The following is a 12,500-nucleotide window of genomic DNA, read 5'->3' on the forward strand; positions in this document are numbered from 1 at the left end:
AGTTTGGATCCCAGCAACCACATGGTGGCTCACAACCACCTGTAATGAGATCGGACGCCCTCTTCTGGCGCGTCTGAAGATAGCTGCAGTAAATTACACCGGAGAGAGCAGGGTGGGAGCGGGGCTGGAGCGAGCTGAGCCTGCAGAGGTCCTGAGTTCAACAGCAGCCACATACGTGATGGCTCACGGCCATCTGTACAGCTACAGTGTATTCATACACATAAAATAAATAAAATAAATCTTTTAAAGAAAGAAGGGAGGGAGGGAGGGAGGGAGGGAAGGAAGGAGGGAGGGAGGGAGGGAAGAAGGAAGGAAGGAAGGAAGGAAGAAGGAAGGAAGGAAGGAAAGAAGGAAAGAAAGAAAAGCAGGCAGGGGCTCAATAATAAAGTCAGCAATCTGTCCCTCAGGAAGCAACTTGGGTCCTATCAGCTACAGAAAGATGGTGGGTGGGTAGACCCAAGGCAGGGACTCTGCAGAGGTCTTGGCAGGAGGGACAGAGAGGTGGCTATGGAGAAGGAGATGAGGGTGAGAGGAAGAGACGTTTTGCCAAGAGCATTAACTTGTGGTGAGCCCGCGTGTGGGAGGAAAGGCGGTGTGACTCTTGAGTTTTGGTTGGGCAACAGGTGACCCTTGGAGGAGGACCACACTTATTTTAAGATGAAAGAACTGAACCGGCTTGGTGAAGTGACAGAGAGGCTGTGTACCAAGGGGACCTAGGTCTAGTGGAAGGCACCCAGGTCATAGTAAGTGGCAGGGAAAGGTTGCAGAGGGGCCTCTTTTCCCTGAGTCCCAGCTGTCTCTGCGGCTCCAGGACGGGCTGTGCGCGTCAGAGCAGATGACCCATCACGGACTGTCTGCGTTCTTCCTTCCAGATGGTCTTGGGCTTCATGCAGTTTGGCTTTGTTGCCATCTACCTCTCGGAATCCTTCATCCGGGGCTTCATGACAGCCGCTGGCCTGCAGATCCTCATCTCTGTGCTCAAGTACATCTTTGGCCTGACCATCCCCTCCTACGCAGGCCCCGGATCCATCGTCTTTGTGAGTCTAGAAACACCCTCAAGGGAGGGGCAGGGTGGGAGCAGAGTTCACATCCTTAGGAGGTTTTGAACTATTCATCCTGGTAGCTGGCTGGGCCATTGAGTAGAGAAGATCCCAATGGGTTCTCCTTGTGGGAAGGCTGTCTAACATAGATTCTCGTGTACTCACTGGAGCTCTCTGTGGTCAGTCTCCGAAGAAAAGGAGACCCCCATTCTAGTGCCTCAACTCCTTTACCTGGGGACCCCCTTCTTTTTTAGTTTTTAGTTTTTTAGTTTTTCAGGGTTTTTTTTTTTTAGTGTAAACTCTTGATAAACCAGACAGTGGTGGTACATGCCTCTAGTCCCAGCACTTGGGAGGCAGAGATAGGCAGACCTCTGAGTTCAAAGCCAGCCTGGTCTACAGAGTGAGTTCCAGGACAGCCAGTGCTGTGCAGAGAAACCCTGTCTCAAAAAACAAAAACAAAAAAACAACAACAAAAAAAATTAAACTCTTGATAAGGCTTGATAAGGAAAAGAGAATACATCATCTCCAAGTCCTCAGCTCCCACATCAGGTGCATCATAACCCCCTCTAACTGTAGCTCTGGGTGATCTTTTGGCTCCCAAAGGCACCTGCACACACATGCACCATACCCTTAGACACACACACACATGAAAGTATGCTATCTTAGCATTCGCCCCTGATGTACCCTGTGGGAGAGGGTAGTTGGAGATGGGATGGTAATCACAACCAGGGTTGTGTTCTGCCTTTGTATGTCTCCAGTGGCATCTCTCCCCTGGGCCAGGCACCCAAGGGCAGGGCAGTATGGGAAGAAAGGATGAGAGCTTGTGATGCTCTCTCCCCTAGACCTTCATTGACATTTGCAAAAACCTCCCCCACACCAACATCGCCTCGCTCATCTTTGCTCTGGTCAGCGGTATCTTCCTGGTACTGGTGAAGGAACTCAACGCTCGGTACATGCACAAGATCCGCTTCCCCATCCCTACAGAGATGATCGTGGTGAGGAATCTGCCTGCCTGGGGATGAGGTCAGGATTCGGGGAGGGCTGTGAGCAAAGAAGCTCTTGTCCATCCTTCTACCCACCCACTCCACTGGCAGCCAGCGGGACCTGAAGTCACATGTGAATGTGTTCTATGGCACCTGCGTGACCCCCGTGTGACTCCTGGGGCTATGTCATATACACACTCCCCTAAGGAGGCAAGACAGTGGGATCTGGTAAAGGATATAAGAAAGAGCTTGGTTCTAGCCCTAACTAAGAGTCAATATCCGTTCTTCACTTTGGGATTTACAGGTGGTAGTTGCAACAGCTATCTCTGGAAGCTGCAAGATGCCAAAAAAATATCACATGCAGATTGTAGGGGAGATCCGACAAGGGTAAGGCCAGATCACTCAGTGGTCAACTGCACCCTGTTCTCCACCAGACCCAGGGATCAAATGAGCAGCAGCTCTAAAGTTCATTAGAGGCTATATGGCCCGGACTCAGAAAAACCACATACCCAGCCCATACTGACCACTCTATGGAAACTGGGTCTTAAAGGAGACAACCTCCCCCAGCCCCCATAAATTTCATGTACTGAATACAGTCTCTCTCCAATCTGCCCATCACTGGCTTTCCACTTTGCTGTAATGCACATTCTTTATCCATGCAGAGGTAGCTACTAAGATCAACTAAATTCTTTAAGCATGCATGCTGGACCTAGGAAGACCAGGGCAAAGCTTGCCCCACAGGGCTGGAACAGAGGAGGGAGGAAGTGACACCTCACAGCACCAGAGGGGTTGTGCGAAAACTAATGTGTACAAAGGAGTTCAGAATCTGGGCACAAGGAAGCCTTCCCATCTGCCGGCTTATTGACCTGAAGAAGTTAGGTCTCTGAAGCCCTGCCCTCTGGTTATAATGAGTGAGATCACAAGCGGTACAAGTTAAGACCCTGGCATATGGAGGGAGCTCAGCTCCCTATCCCTCCTTCTCACACTCCTGGGCCCTGCCTCTTTTGGATCCCTGGCAGGTTTCCCACTCCAGTGGCACCGATGGTTTCACAGTGGAAGGACATGGTGGGCACAGCCTTCTCCCTGGCGATTGTGGGCTATGTCATCAATCTGGCTATGGGCCGGACCCTGGCCAGCAAGCATGGCTATGATGTCGATTCTAACCAGGTATCTCCAGCTACCCCTGGAAGGGCTCAGGGGTAGGGGCCACAGAATCTTATTCATGACAGCTAAGGAGGTTGGGGGTATGACTCAGTAGTAGAGTCCATATCTAGCATACAAGAGGCTCTGGATTACACCCTTGCCCCTCACAAAGGAGAGAAGTTGTCTTGGGACTCTTTGAGCTGATGTGAAGCAGAAGGGGTTAGGAAATTAGACCTAAGAGGTTGACCCCTTATTTTTAACTTTCTTTCTTTCTTTCTTTCTTTTCTTTCTTTCTTTCTTTCTTTCTTTCTTTTTTTCTTTCTTTTTTATTTCTTTCTTTCTTTCTTTTTTCTTTCTTTCTTTCTTTCTTTCTCTCTCTTTCTCTCTCTCTCCCTCTCTCTTTCCTTTCTCTCTTTCTCTCTTTCTTTCTTTCTTTCTTTCTTTCTTTCTTTCTTTCTTTCTTTCTCCTGATTTCTTTCCTAGGTTTTCTATCTCCAGAGTTGTCTCTCTTTCTGATTTCTTTATTGTTCCTATTTCCATTTTTAGATTCTGGATGGTTTTGTTCATTTCCTTCATCTGTTTGTTTGTGTTTTCCTGTAGTTCTTTAAGGGATTTTTGTGTTTCCTCTTGAAGGGCTTCTAGCTGTTTACCTGTGTTCTTTTGTATTTCTTTGAGGGTACTATTTATGTCCTTCTTAAAGTCCTGTATCATCATCATGAGAAGTGATTTTGGATCTGAATCTTGTTTTACCGGTGTGATGGTGTGTCCAGGACTTGCTATGGTGGGAGAATTGGGTTCTGATAATGCCAAGTAACCTTGGTTTGTGTTGCTTATTTTCTTACGCTTGCCCCACTACCACCACCACCACCATCTGGTTATCTCTACTGCTACCTGCCCTTGCTAAATCTGACTGGTGCCTGTCCGTCCTGTGATCCTGGTTGTGTCAGAACTCCTCAGAGTCAAGCTGTCTCTGTGATCCTGTGATCCTGTGATCCTGTGATCCTGGGATCCTGGGATCCTGGGATCCTGTCTTGTTAGAGCGCCTGGGAGTGGAGCTTCCTCTGGGTGTTGTGAGACTGGCTGCAGAGTTTGCTCCCAAGGTCTGCTCAGGTGGAGTTCCTGTGTGCCTGGGTCCCGCCTGTCCCAGCCGCTCTCAGTGTTGGGACTGATGTGTCTTCCTCACCTCTGATCCTCTGATCCTAGGCGTATCAGAGTGCCCGGGAGGGGAGCCACCTCTGGATGCTATGGGACTGGCTGCAAAATTTGGGCCCAAAGTCGGCTTAGGGCACCAGCACAGACAGCTCTTTCTTTCTTTCTTTCTCTTTCTCTTTTTTCTTTCTTTTGTGTGTGGGAAGTCTTGGGGGAAAGCTTACATGTTCATGTGCATGCACATGTATATGCATTCATATATATACATGTATGTGTGTGCTACCTGTGGAGTCCAGAAGATACCATCTAATGTCTTCCTCTATTACTTCCCAACCACTGGGAGCTGGGGGACAGAGTCTCTCACTGAACTAGAGCTCACTGACTGGCTACGTTGTCTACCCTGTAAGCTCTGGGAATCCTCCTGTCTCAGCCTCCCCAGCACTGGGATCCCATGTTTAATGTTTTTACATGGGAGCTGGAGGTCTGAACCTGGGTCCTCATGCCAATGCAGCAGGTATTTTACCTGTTGAGCCATCTCCCCAGCCCTGTGGCTAACCTTCTGAGTGCTTATGGCTATATAGCATTACTGTCATTTCTTAACCATAGGCCCTTGGCTGGCCTCACACAGATGACTGACTACAGCTCAGCCCTACTCCCCACCAACCAACCCTGCCATCTCTCCCCAGGAGATGATTGCCCTGGGCTGTAGCAACTTCTTCGGCTCCTTTTTCAAGATCCACGTCATTTGCTGCGCTCTCTCTGTCACACTGGCTGTGGATGGGGCTGGAGGGAAGTCCCAGGTGAGCCTTGTCTCAAGGATACTGGGGTAGGAGTGCGAAACAGAGCAACTGTCCCCAAGAAGTCCAGGTGCCACCGGCATGCCATCCTTACCCAGCTAGCTTCCAGTCCACCAGACAATCAGCTGGGAAAAAGCCAAGTCACAGAGACCCCCAAACCCACTCACCCCAGCTCTTTCCCTGACTAGGTGGCAAGCTTGTGTGTGTCTCTGGTGGTGATGATCACCATGCTGGTCCTGGGATCCTATCTGTACCCTCTCCCCAAGGTAAGAGCCCAACTGAGAGCAGGGTGCAGGGCGGGGGGCAGAGGGTGGGGTGGGCAACAGTGACAGCCTGCAACAAAGCAATCCCTATGAATGGTAGTAGCACTTGGTTGGCCGTCACTGCCACATTTGGTTTCTGTTACCCTACGAAATAAATGATGTAGATTTTATTCCTCCATTGTACGGGTGAGGGAGACTGAGGCTGACTGTCTGGCTTGTCAGTAAAACAGCTGCCGTGTAGGGTTGATTTCACTGTGCGTTACTGAGTTCAACCTCTGGCTTTCTGGAAGTTTTATCCCTAGGCTGAGAATAGTGGACAAAATATCTGGTACTTCAGGGTACCCTCAGAGCCTCTCACAAAGATGTTAAGGTGTGAGCCATTCAAGGATGCAGGGAGGGGGAAATGTAAAGCTGGGCCCAGAAGGAAGTGTGTGGCTCCGGAGGCTACACTTCCCAGTCCTGAGATTGATGAGGAGTTTGGAGAAAGAATGCTGGAACTCTAGCCTTGTCCTGCCAGACTCCAGGGCCAGGCGTGTGTAGGAAGGGGATACCTCAAATGACACGAAGCAATGTTCTGCTTCTCCAGGCTGTGCTCGGTGCCCTGATTGCTGTCAACCTCAAGAACTCCCTTAAGCAACTCACTGACCCCTACTACCTCTGGAGAAAGAGTAAGCTGGACTGTGTAAGTGTGGGGTGTTCCTGCCCTCCTGGAACCTGCGGCTCTGGCCTGATGCAAAGCCCTTTTGTCCGCTGTTCCCTATTCCCCGGGGCTCGAGAAGCCAAGTTGTGGAGAGAGACATTCTTTGTTCAACCACTCCCTTGGCTCTGTAGCCAATAGCAAATTCCTTCACTTCCCTGAGCCTCAGCTTCCGCACCTTTGAAGTAGACATGTGTTCTCTCAACTTTGGGATGGCTTATGAAGAAGATGGGTCCCTACTGGGAAACTGCACGTGGTCTGGGTCACATGCGTAATCCACGAAACTTAGTATCTATTATTACTTTTATAATTTACTGTGCCCTCTCCAATTAAAAAAGATCATTCTGTAAAGGAAAAAAAAAAAAAAAAAAAAAGCTTAGAACATAAAGCAGAAGACCAGAATCCCAAGTATGTTTCTAGGCTTCTCTAGGGTTCTCCTTCCTCATCTGTTTGTGGGATGAACTTGTGTTCTGCACTCTACACTGGCTCTGAGGGTAAATGGTTCCCAATGGGAAAACACCATACTACGTAAACATCTTTCGAGCGTGACTTCATACTGCAGCTGTGCCTTCACAGGCAGGACTGATAAAAGCTCCAGTGTATCGACAATGCTGTCTCGTTCCCACTTAAGCCCACCCACCATAGCCCAGAGACTTACTGAACCTGACTGAAGATGACAAAAGTCAGGCTCAGAACGGTTCAGTGGATAGATACCACAGTCAGAGGCAGTACAGGAAGAGAATGCCAGGGTCTAGCTGGAAACTCTGTCATGTTGGGCTCCAGACTTCTGGGCTGTCCTGCCCCTGGAAGGCAGAGGCTTGCTTGCGCCATGTAGGGAAAGAAGTCTTTGAAGTCAGGAAACGTGTAGTCCCTTTGGGAGTTCCCAGTGAGCGGAGGAGACAGGAAGAAACTAAATGTTCTAATCCCCAGCTAATTCCCAAGGATCTGCTTTTACCACATGCCACCCATCTCCTGGCTTTGGCCATAGTCCCTTGTAGCCACATGATGCCATCCTGTGACTTGATCTTTCATTGGGCTTCTACAGAAACTCCCAACAGAGACTGACTCCTTTAACAGCAGGTCTCAACCTGTGGGTCCTGACCCCTGCTGGGGATCGAGTGGTCCTTTCACAGGGGTCACATGTTAGATATCCCGTATATCAAATATTTACATTATGATTATCATCCTATGTACCATTATACACTACACATCAGATGATATCAGTAGCAAAATTATAGCTCTAAAGTAACAATAAAATAATTTGATGGTTGGAGGTCACCAACACATGAGGAACTGTATTAAAGGGTTGCAGATTCAAAAGGTTGAGAAGCACAGCTTTAGAACCATTTAGAAGCTCCTGAAGGCCCTTAAGGGTGAACGCACCCAACTGGGAGACCTGCCCTACACTCTTTGTTCAGGAGCTGAGTTCCCATGAAAGCATGCACACCTCACTGTTAGACAGGAAGAAAGCTCCCATCCATAGCACACTGCAAGACTAGGAAACTTGGCTTGCCCAGCTACACAGCTCAGAACCAGCTCTGAACCTGGGGGCACCAGCACAGGAGGGGGGGGCATGCTCTTCTTACTCCGCTCGTGCGGCCTCTCCGCTCACACTTCTGTATTCTGATAAAGTAGAAGGCTAGATTTCTATTTTTAAAACCAGACCAAGGACTGGGGTGAGGTAGGGGTGGAGCTCAATAGTAGGATACTTGTCTAGTATATGAGGCCCTGTATCCAATCATCAGCTCTGGGGAAGTTAAAAAAAAAAAAGGTCATGAGCTGCATTCAGTGTTAAGAGAAGCAGGCAAACAAACCGAAGTACCAGTACGTGACTCATTGCAATAATGAAGCAAGAGCAGAAGAGATCTGAGCTGGGCAGGCTGACCAGGACCTTGACTAATCCCGGAGGACTTCCTGAAAGAGGCAGTTTTTCTCCCCAGGCTGCCTTTGACATCTCTCTCCTCACAGTGTGTCTGGGTGGTGAGCTTCCTCTCCTCGTTCTTCCTGAGCCTGCCCTATGGCGTCGCAGTGGGTGTGGCCTTCTCGATCCTGGTTGTGATCTTCCAGACCCAGTTGTAAGTGACCACCCTCGTCCCTCCCAGGCACAGTATGGGGTGGCTGGACCAGTCTGCAAAGGGACTCCCATGCCAAGACTTAGTAGAGCACCCTATACTTTCTGCCTTCTGGGCCCAGTGCTACCAGACCTCAGAAGCACATAGCCCAGCCAGGACAGTGGGCATAGACTAAGCTACCTAATTTCTGTACCCTAAAACCTCAGCGCAAATGAGCATGGTTTCAAAGGAATGGGGATGAGAGGGAGCAGACAAGGAAGAGCGAGTGAGACCCACCACCCCTCCAGAAATACTGAGGACCTCAGCCCAAATGGGACCCAACCCCGGGGAACACTAGGTCAGAGAATGAGCTCTGTGCTCTCCCTCCAAAAGAAGCCATCAGCATAGGCGAGACCACCCCACAGGAGGTTAGGGTGGTATGGGCGAGGACGGTGCTGAGTGTTGGAGAAACCTTGCCTTTCTTCTTGTAAACTCAGAACTAGGGATTTACTGGTTTCTCACCTACATACTCTTCTTCCATCTCCCCTGAACCCCCGATCTGGGGGCCACTTCGACACATGCCTAGCGGTAGACCAGCCACAGACCTCCAGGCCCAGGTCCCCAGGGCAGAAAGACTAACAAAGCTACGTAAGAGCAGGAGTCCCGGCTGGTTTTCCAACCCCACTCCAGCATCGCGCTGCCGTGTGAGCATCTTACTCCCCTCCCTCCTCTTCCTCCTCTAGTCGAAACGGCTCTGTGCTGGCCCAGGTCGTGGACACGGACATCTATGTGAACCCCAAGACCTACAACAGGGTACGTGATTCAAGTTTAGAACCTCCCTCCTTCACTCTGTCCCCCTCCCCATGACCTATCTGTGACCTGAGCTCAGTCTCTCTGTCACAGGTCCAGGAAATTGAGGGAGTTAAGATTGTCACTTACTGCTCCCCTCTCTACTTTGCCAACTCAGAGATCTTCAGGCAAAAAGTCATTGCCAAGGTAAGCCTCCATCCTTGCTGACCAGAAAGGCTGAATGAAGAGAGAGTGACCAGAAGAAGGAAGCAGAAGGGGGCTAGGAGCCGAGGGCAGGCCATCCCACAAAGGTACAGGTCAAGATTGCTGTTGGCCCTCTCCCCACAGACAGGTATGGACCCCCAGAAAGTATTACTCGCCAAGCAGAAATATCTTCGGAAGCAGGAGAAGAGGATGGCGATGCCCACACAGCAGAGAAAGTCCCTCTTCATGAAAACCAAGGTGAACTGAGGCCTGGACCAGCTCCAATGCCCATTCTTATCTTGACCCTGGCTCCCAGCCTGCAGCACCTTGAGAAGGAGGCAGGAAGTCTCTGGGAGCACTTGCTGGGAGCACGGATGGTCACACATCTAGGGGAAGGCTGCCAGCTCCTGGGTAACCAGTGCACCCCATCTCCAGTGGGAATTTTCTAGGTGCCCAGGCTGTGTGAGGGTAGAAGTGTAAGGGAAGCAGGCAGACATGGGCAACTGCACAGGGAACTCCGCTCTCTCTCTCTCTCTCTCTCTCTCTCTCTCTCTCTCTCTCTCTCTCTCTCTCTCTGTCTCTCTCTTTCTCTCTCTCTCTGACTCCTCTTAAGCAGAGCAACCAAGGCTTCAGCCTTCTCTGGAAGGTTCTTCTCACTTAAGTTGGGAAAGATGAGTCTGTCGGCCTCCCATAGGAGAAGCCCATGTTCACCACCAAGCTGAGATGTTGTCCTCCTGCCTCTGCTTGGGGTTCAGTGCCACGGTCCTGACTGCGCCCCTTTCCACCCACAGACAGTCTCTCTACAGGAACTCCAACAGGACTTTGAAAGCGCTCCCTCTACTGACCCCAACAACAACCAAGCTCCTACAGCTGACACGCACATATCCTACATCACCTTCAGTCCAGACACCTCAGCAGTGGCCTCCAGTGAGCTGCCTGCCTCCACTCAGTCCCCTGGGGAGGCTAGTGATGCTCTAGCTAGCGTGCCGCCCTTTGTCACCTTCCACACTCTCATCCTTGACATGAGTGGGGTCAGCTTTGTGGACTTGATGGGCATCAAAGCTCTAGCCAAGGTGAGGCCCCGTGGGGTGGGAGGAGGGGAGGGCTGTGTGGCCCTACTCCTGTCCATTTCCCTCCAGGCCCTCATTTGAACCGGCTGAGGGAGGTTCCACACCCTAGCGATTCCTTGCCCCCAATATAAACAGGGTGGACACACTCTTCAGGGCAAATTGAAGGCACTGAAGCATTGAAGTAGTTTCCTGAGCTTCAGCCCACCAACCAAGATCATCCTGAGTTCTTTATCAAGTTCTCAGTCCTAGATCACACCTTGGGTCCTCTGAGTGAGGCCAGTTTGGCCCTTGATCCTGCTGCCCACAGTCACCAGTGAAGCCAGGAAAGACGAAACCATAATACCCATGTGCTAACACGTAGGCCGGACAGGTAGCCGCGGATGCCAAGAACACAAGAGCCCCTCTAATAACTCTCCAGTGGCCCTGCCAATGCCAGGTTGACAGCGAGCCTCGGAGAGGCCCCAGTGGAGGCAATCCAGGAGAGCAGAGGGGTACAAAGCATGTACCAGCCGATGTCACTACCAGCCAGGGACAGTGAAGGCTCTTCTCTGGTGTTGAGCTCAGCTGACTTCTCTAGGCTTGACAGTCAGGTGGAGACCTTCACTGAAAGCTTGCCTCATTGAACCTTGGTTCTGAACACTGAAAGCGAAGCTCTGGCCCTTAAAACAGGTCATGGTAGCTTTAAGTGTCTGCCACACTGGCAAAGCCCCATTTCCGCCCCACTTTGCAGAGAGGCCTTGGGCCAATACTCCAGTGAGACCTAGGGTGCTCTCTGCCACTCGTACCTGTGGCTGCCAGGGCCCTCAGGATTGCTTGTCTGTTTGGCTTCCCCTCTGAAGTGTGTTTCATGAGTCACTTTTAAGACCCACTCAGAACATTCCTTTCCTTTCTTTTCTCCCATTTCCTTCCCCTCCCTTCCCCAACTCCTCTAGCTAAGCTCCACCTATGAGAAGATCGGAGTCCAGATGTTTCTGGTGAACATCCATGGTAAGAAAACTGGAGAGCCGGGAGGGCATTTATAGGACCAGAGGCTGGAAAGGGATACAGTGGGGACGGGTGAGCAAGTGTGAGCATCCTGTGTGGGGGGTATGTTCATGTAATTGAGAGTAGATAGAGTTATATTCTGCTCACCCTAATTTGTGTGTATCCTGAGTCAAGCCAGCCAAGTCACTTTCTCCACCTGGGGGTTAATTTCCAGCCATTTAAATTGGGGGATGGAGGGGATGCGACTGGTTGAACTTGGGATCCTTTCCTAATCAGAAGGTTCATGGATCTGTATAAGTGCAGAAAACGCTTCCCAGAGCCTTGTCGCCAAAGGATACTTTAAGCAGCCCCAAGGACAAGCCTCAGAACAGAGGACACTCGCTGCATTTGCACAATTGTCGGCTTCCCCACCAGCCCCTCCCACAAGGGCAGAAAGCACACGGAGACCCAAGAGAAATACAAAGGGGAAGCATACATATCCAGATGCCACCCAGCAGCGCTCTGCAAGCTCCCCCCCCCCCCCCCAATGAGCACATTCATAACTCTTACCCCCGTGACCACGCCCCCAAAACCATCTCCAGAACGTGATCAGAGTAAGGGCTCGGCCACATGTTAGAAGTTTGAGGAAAGAGGAAGACTAAGTCTTGAGGGCTGGAATTGGCAGCCATCTCCACATGGATGTATTAACCTTTCCTTGACAAGCAAGGACATCTCAAATCCAACCACTTCCCTCTCTCTGCAAGAGTTTGAGAGCTCAGCATGTTCGAGCTCATACTGCCCTCTGCCGTCCAGAACTGATACTGCAGGGCCAATTGTCGGCTTCCCCACCAGCCCCTCCCACCAACTCCAACCCACCAAGGTTGTTTACCTTTTCCCCTTACCTGCCCCCTTTACAGCCCAGGTGTACAATGACATCAGCCACGGAGGTGTCTTTGAAGATGGGTGTGTACAGCGCAATCACGTGTTCCCCAGCATCCACGATGCAGTCCTCTTTGCCCAGGCAAATGCTCCAGAAGCCCCAGCCAGCAACTTCCAGGGGGTAAGGTCTCCACACCTAAAGAATCCTAGGTTCCAGCTCTCACAAACAGGAGAACAAACGGGCATCAGAAAGAACTGGAGATAGTTTAAGTTCCAACACCAATTCTGCCCTCTCGTTCTGTTGAATCTCGGGTCCCCATCTGTAGGATGGCACCGCCAACCATTGCCTGACACCCTGGACTTGTTTCTGTTTAGGATTAAGTGATGATTAGGCATCTGACATGAAGATTTAATTTTATCGATGGCTACTTATATATATGCTGTCTCGCCACCCACCACCTTCACTTTCTTG

The 12,500-nt window shown here is 50.6% G+C and overlaps 1 protein-coding gene across 1 annotated transcript in view; it reads left to right on the forward strand.

The window, feature by feature from the left end:
* Slc26a9 (solute carrier family 26 member 9) overlaps positions 1 to 12,500 on the forward strand; it is a 21,874-nt gene that overhangs the window by 4,433 nt on the left and 4,941 nt on the right. The window contains exons 5-18 of the mRNA XM_031381944.1: positions 873 to 1,037; positions 1,883 to 2,035; positions 2,328 to 2,410; positions 3,043 to 3,190; positions 5,002 to 5,115; positions 5,301 to 5,378; positions 5,962 to 6,057; positions 8,041 to 8,147; positions 8,867 to 8,936; positions 9,027 to 9,119; positions 9,261 to 9,374; positions 9,908 to 10,189; positions 11,119 to 11,173; positions 12,067 to 12,209. Of these exons, the coding sequence (XP_031237804.1) occupies positions 873 to 1,037; positions 1,883 to 2,035; positions 2,328 to 2,410; positions 3,043 to 3,190; positions 5,002 to 5,115; positions 5,301 to 5,378; positions 5,962 to 6,057; positions 8,041 to 8,147; positions 8,867 to 8,936; positions 9,027 to 9,119; positions 9,261 to 9,374; positions 9,908 to 10,189; positions 11,119 to 11,173; positions 12,067 to 12,209 (1,701 nt within the window). The remainder of the gene's footprint in view (positions 1 to 872; positions 1,038 to 1,882; positions 2,036 to 2,327; positions 2,411 to 3,042; positions 3,191 to 5,001; positions 5,116 to 5,300; positions 5,379 to 5,961; positions 6,058 to 8,040; positions 8,148 to 8,866; positions 8,937 to 9,026; positions 9,120 to 9,260; positions 9,375 to 9,907; positions 10,190 to 11,118; positions 11,174 to 12,066; positions 12,210 to 12,500) is intronic.

The sequence above is a fragment of the Mastomys coucha genome, unplaced genomic scaffold, assembly GCF_008632895.1.
Source record: "Mastomys coucha isolate ucsf_1 unplaced genomic scaffold, UCSF_Mcou_1 pScaffold1, whole genome shotgun sequence".
Taxonomy (NCBI): domain Eukaryota; kingdom Metazoa; phylum Chordata; class Mammalia; order Rodentia; family Muridae; genus Mastomys; species Mastomys coucha.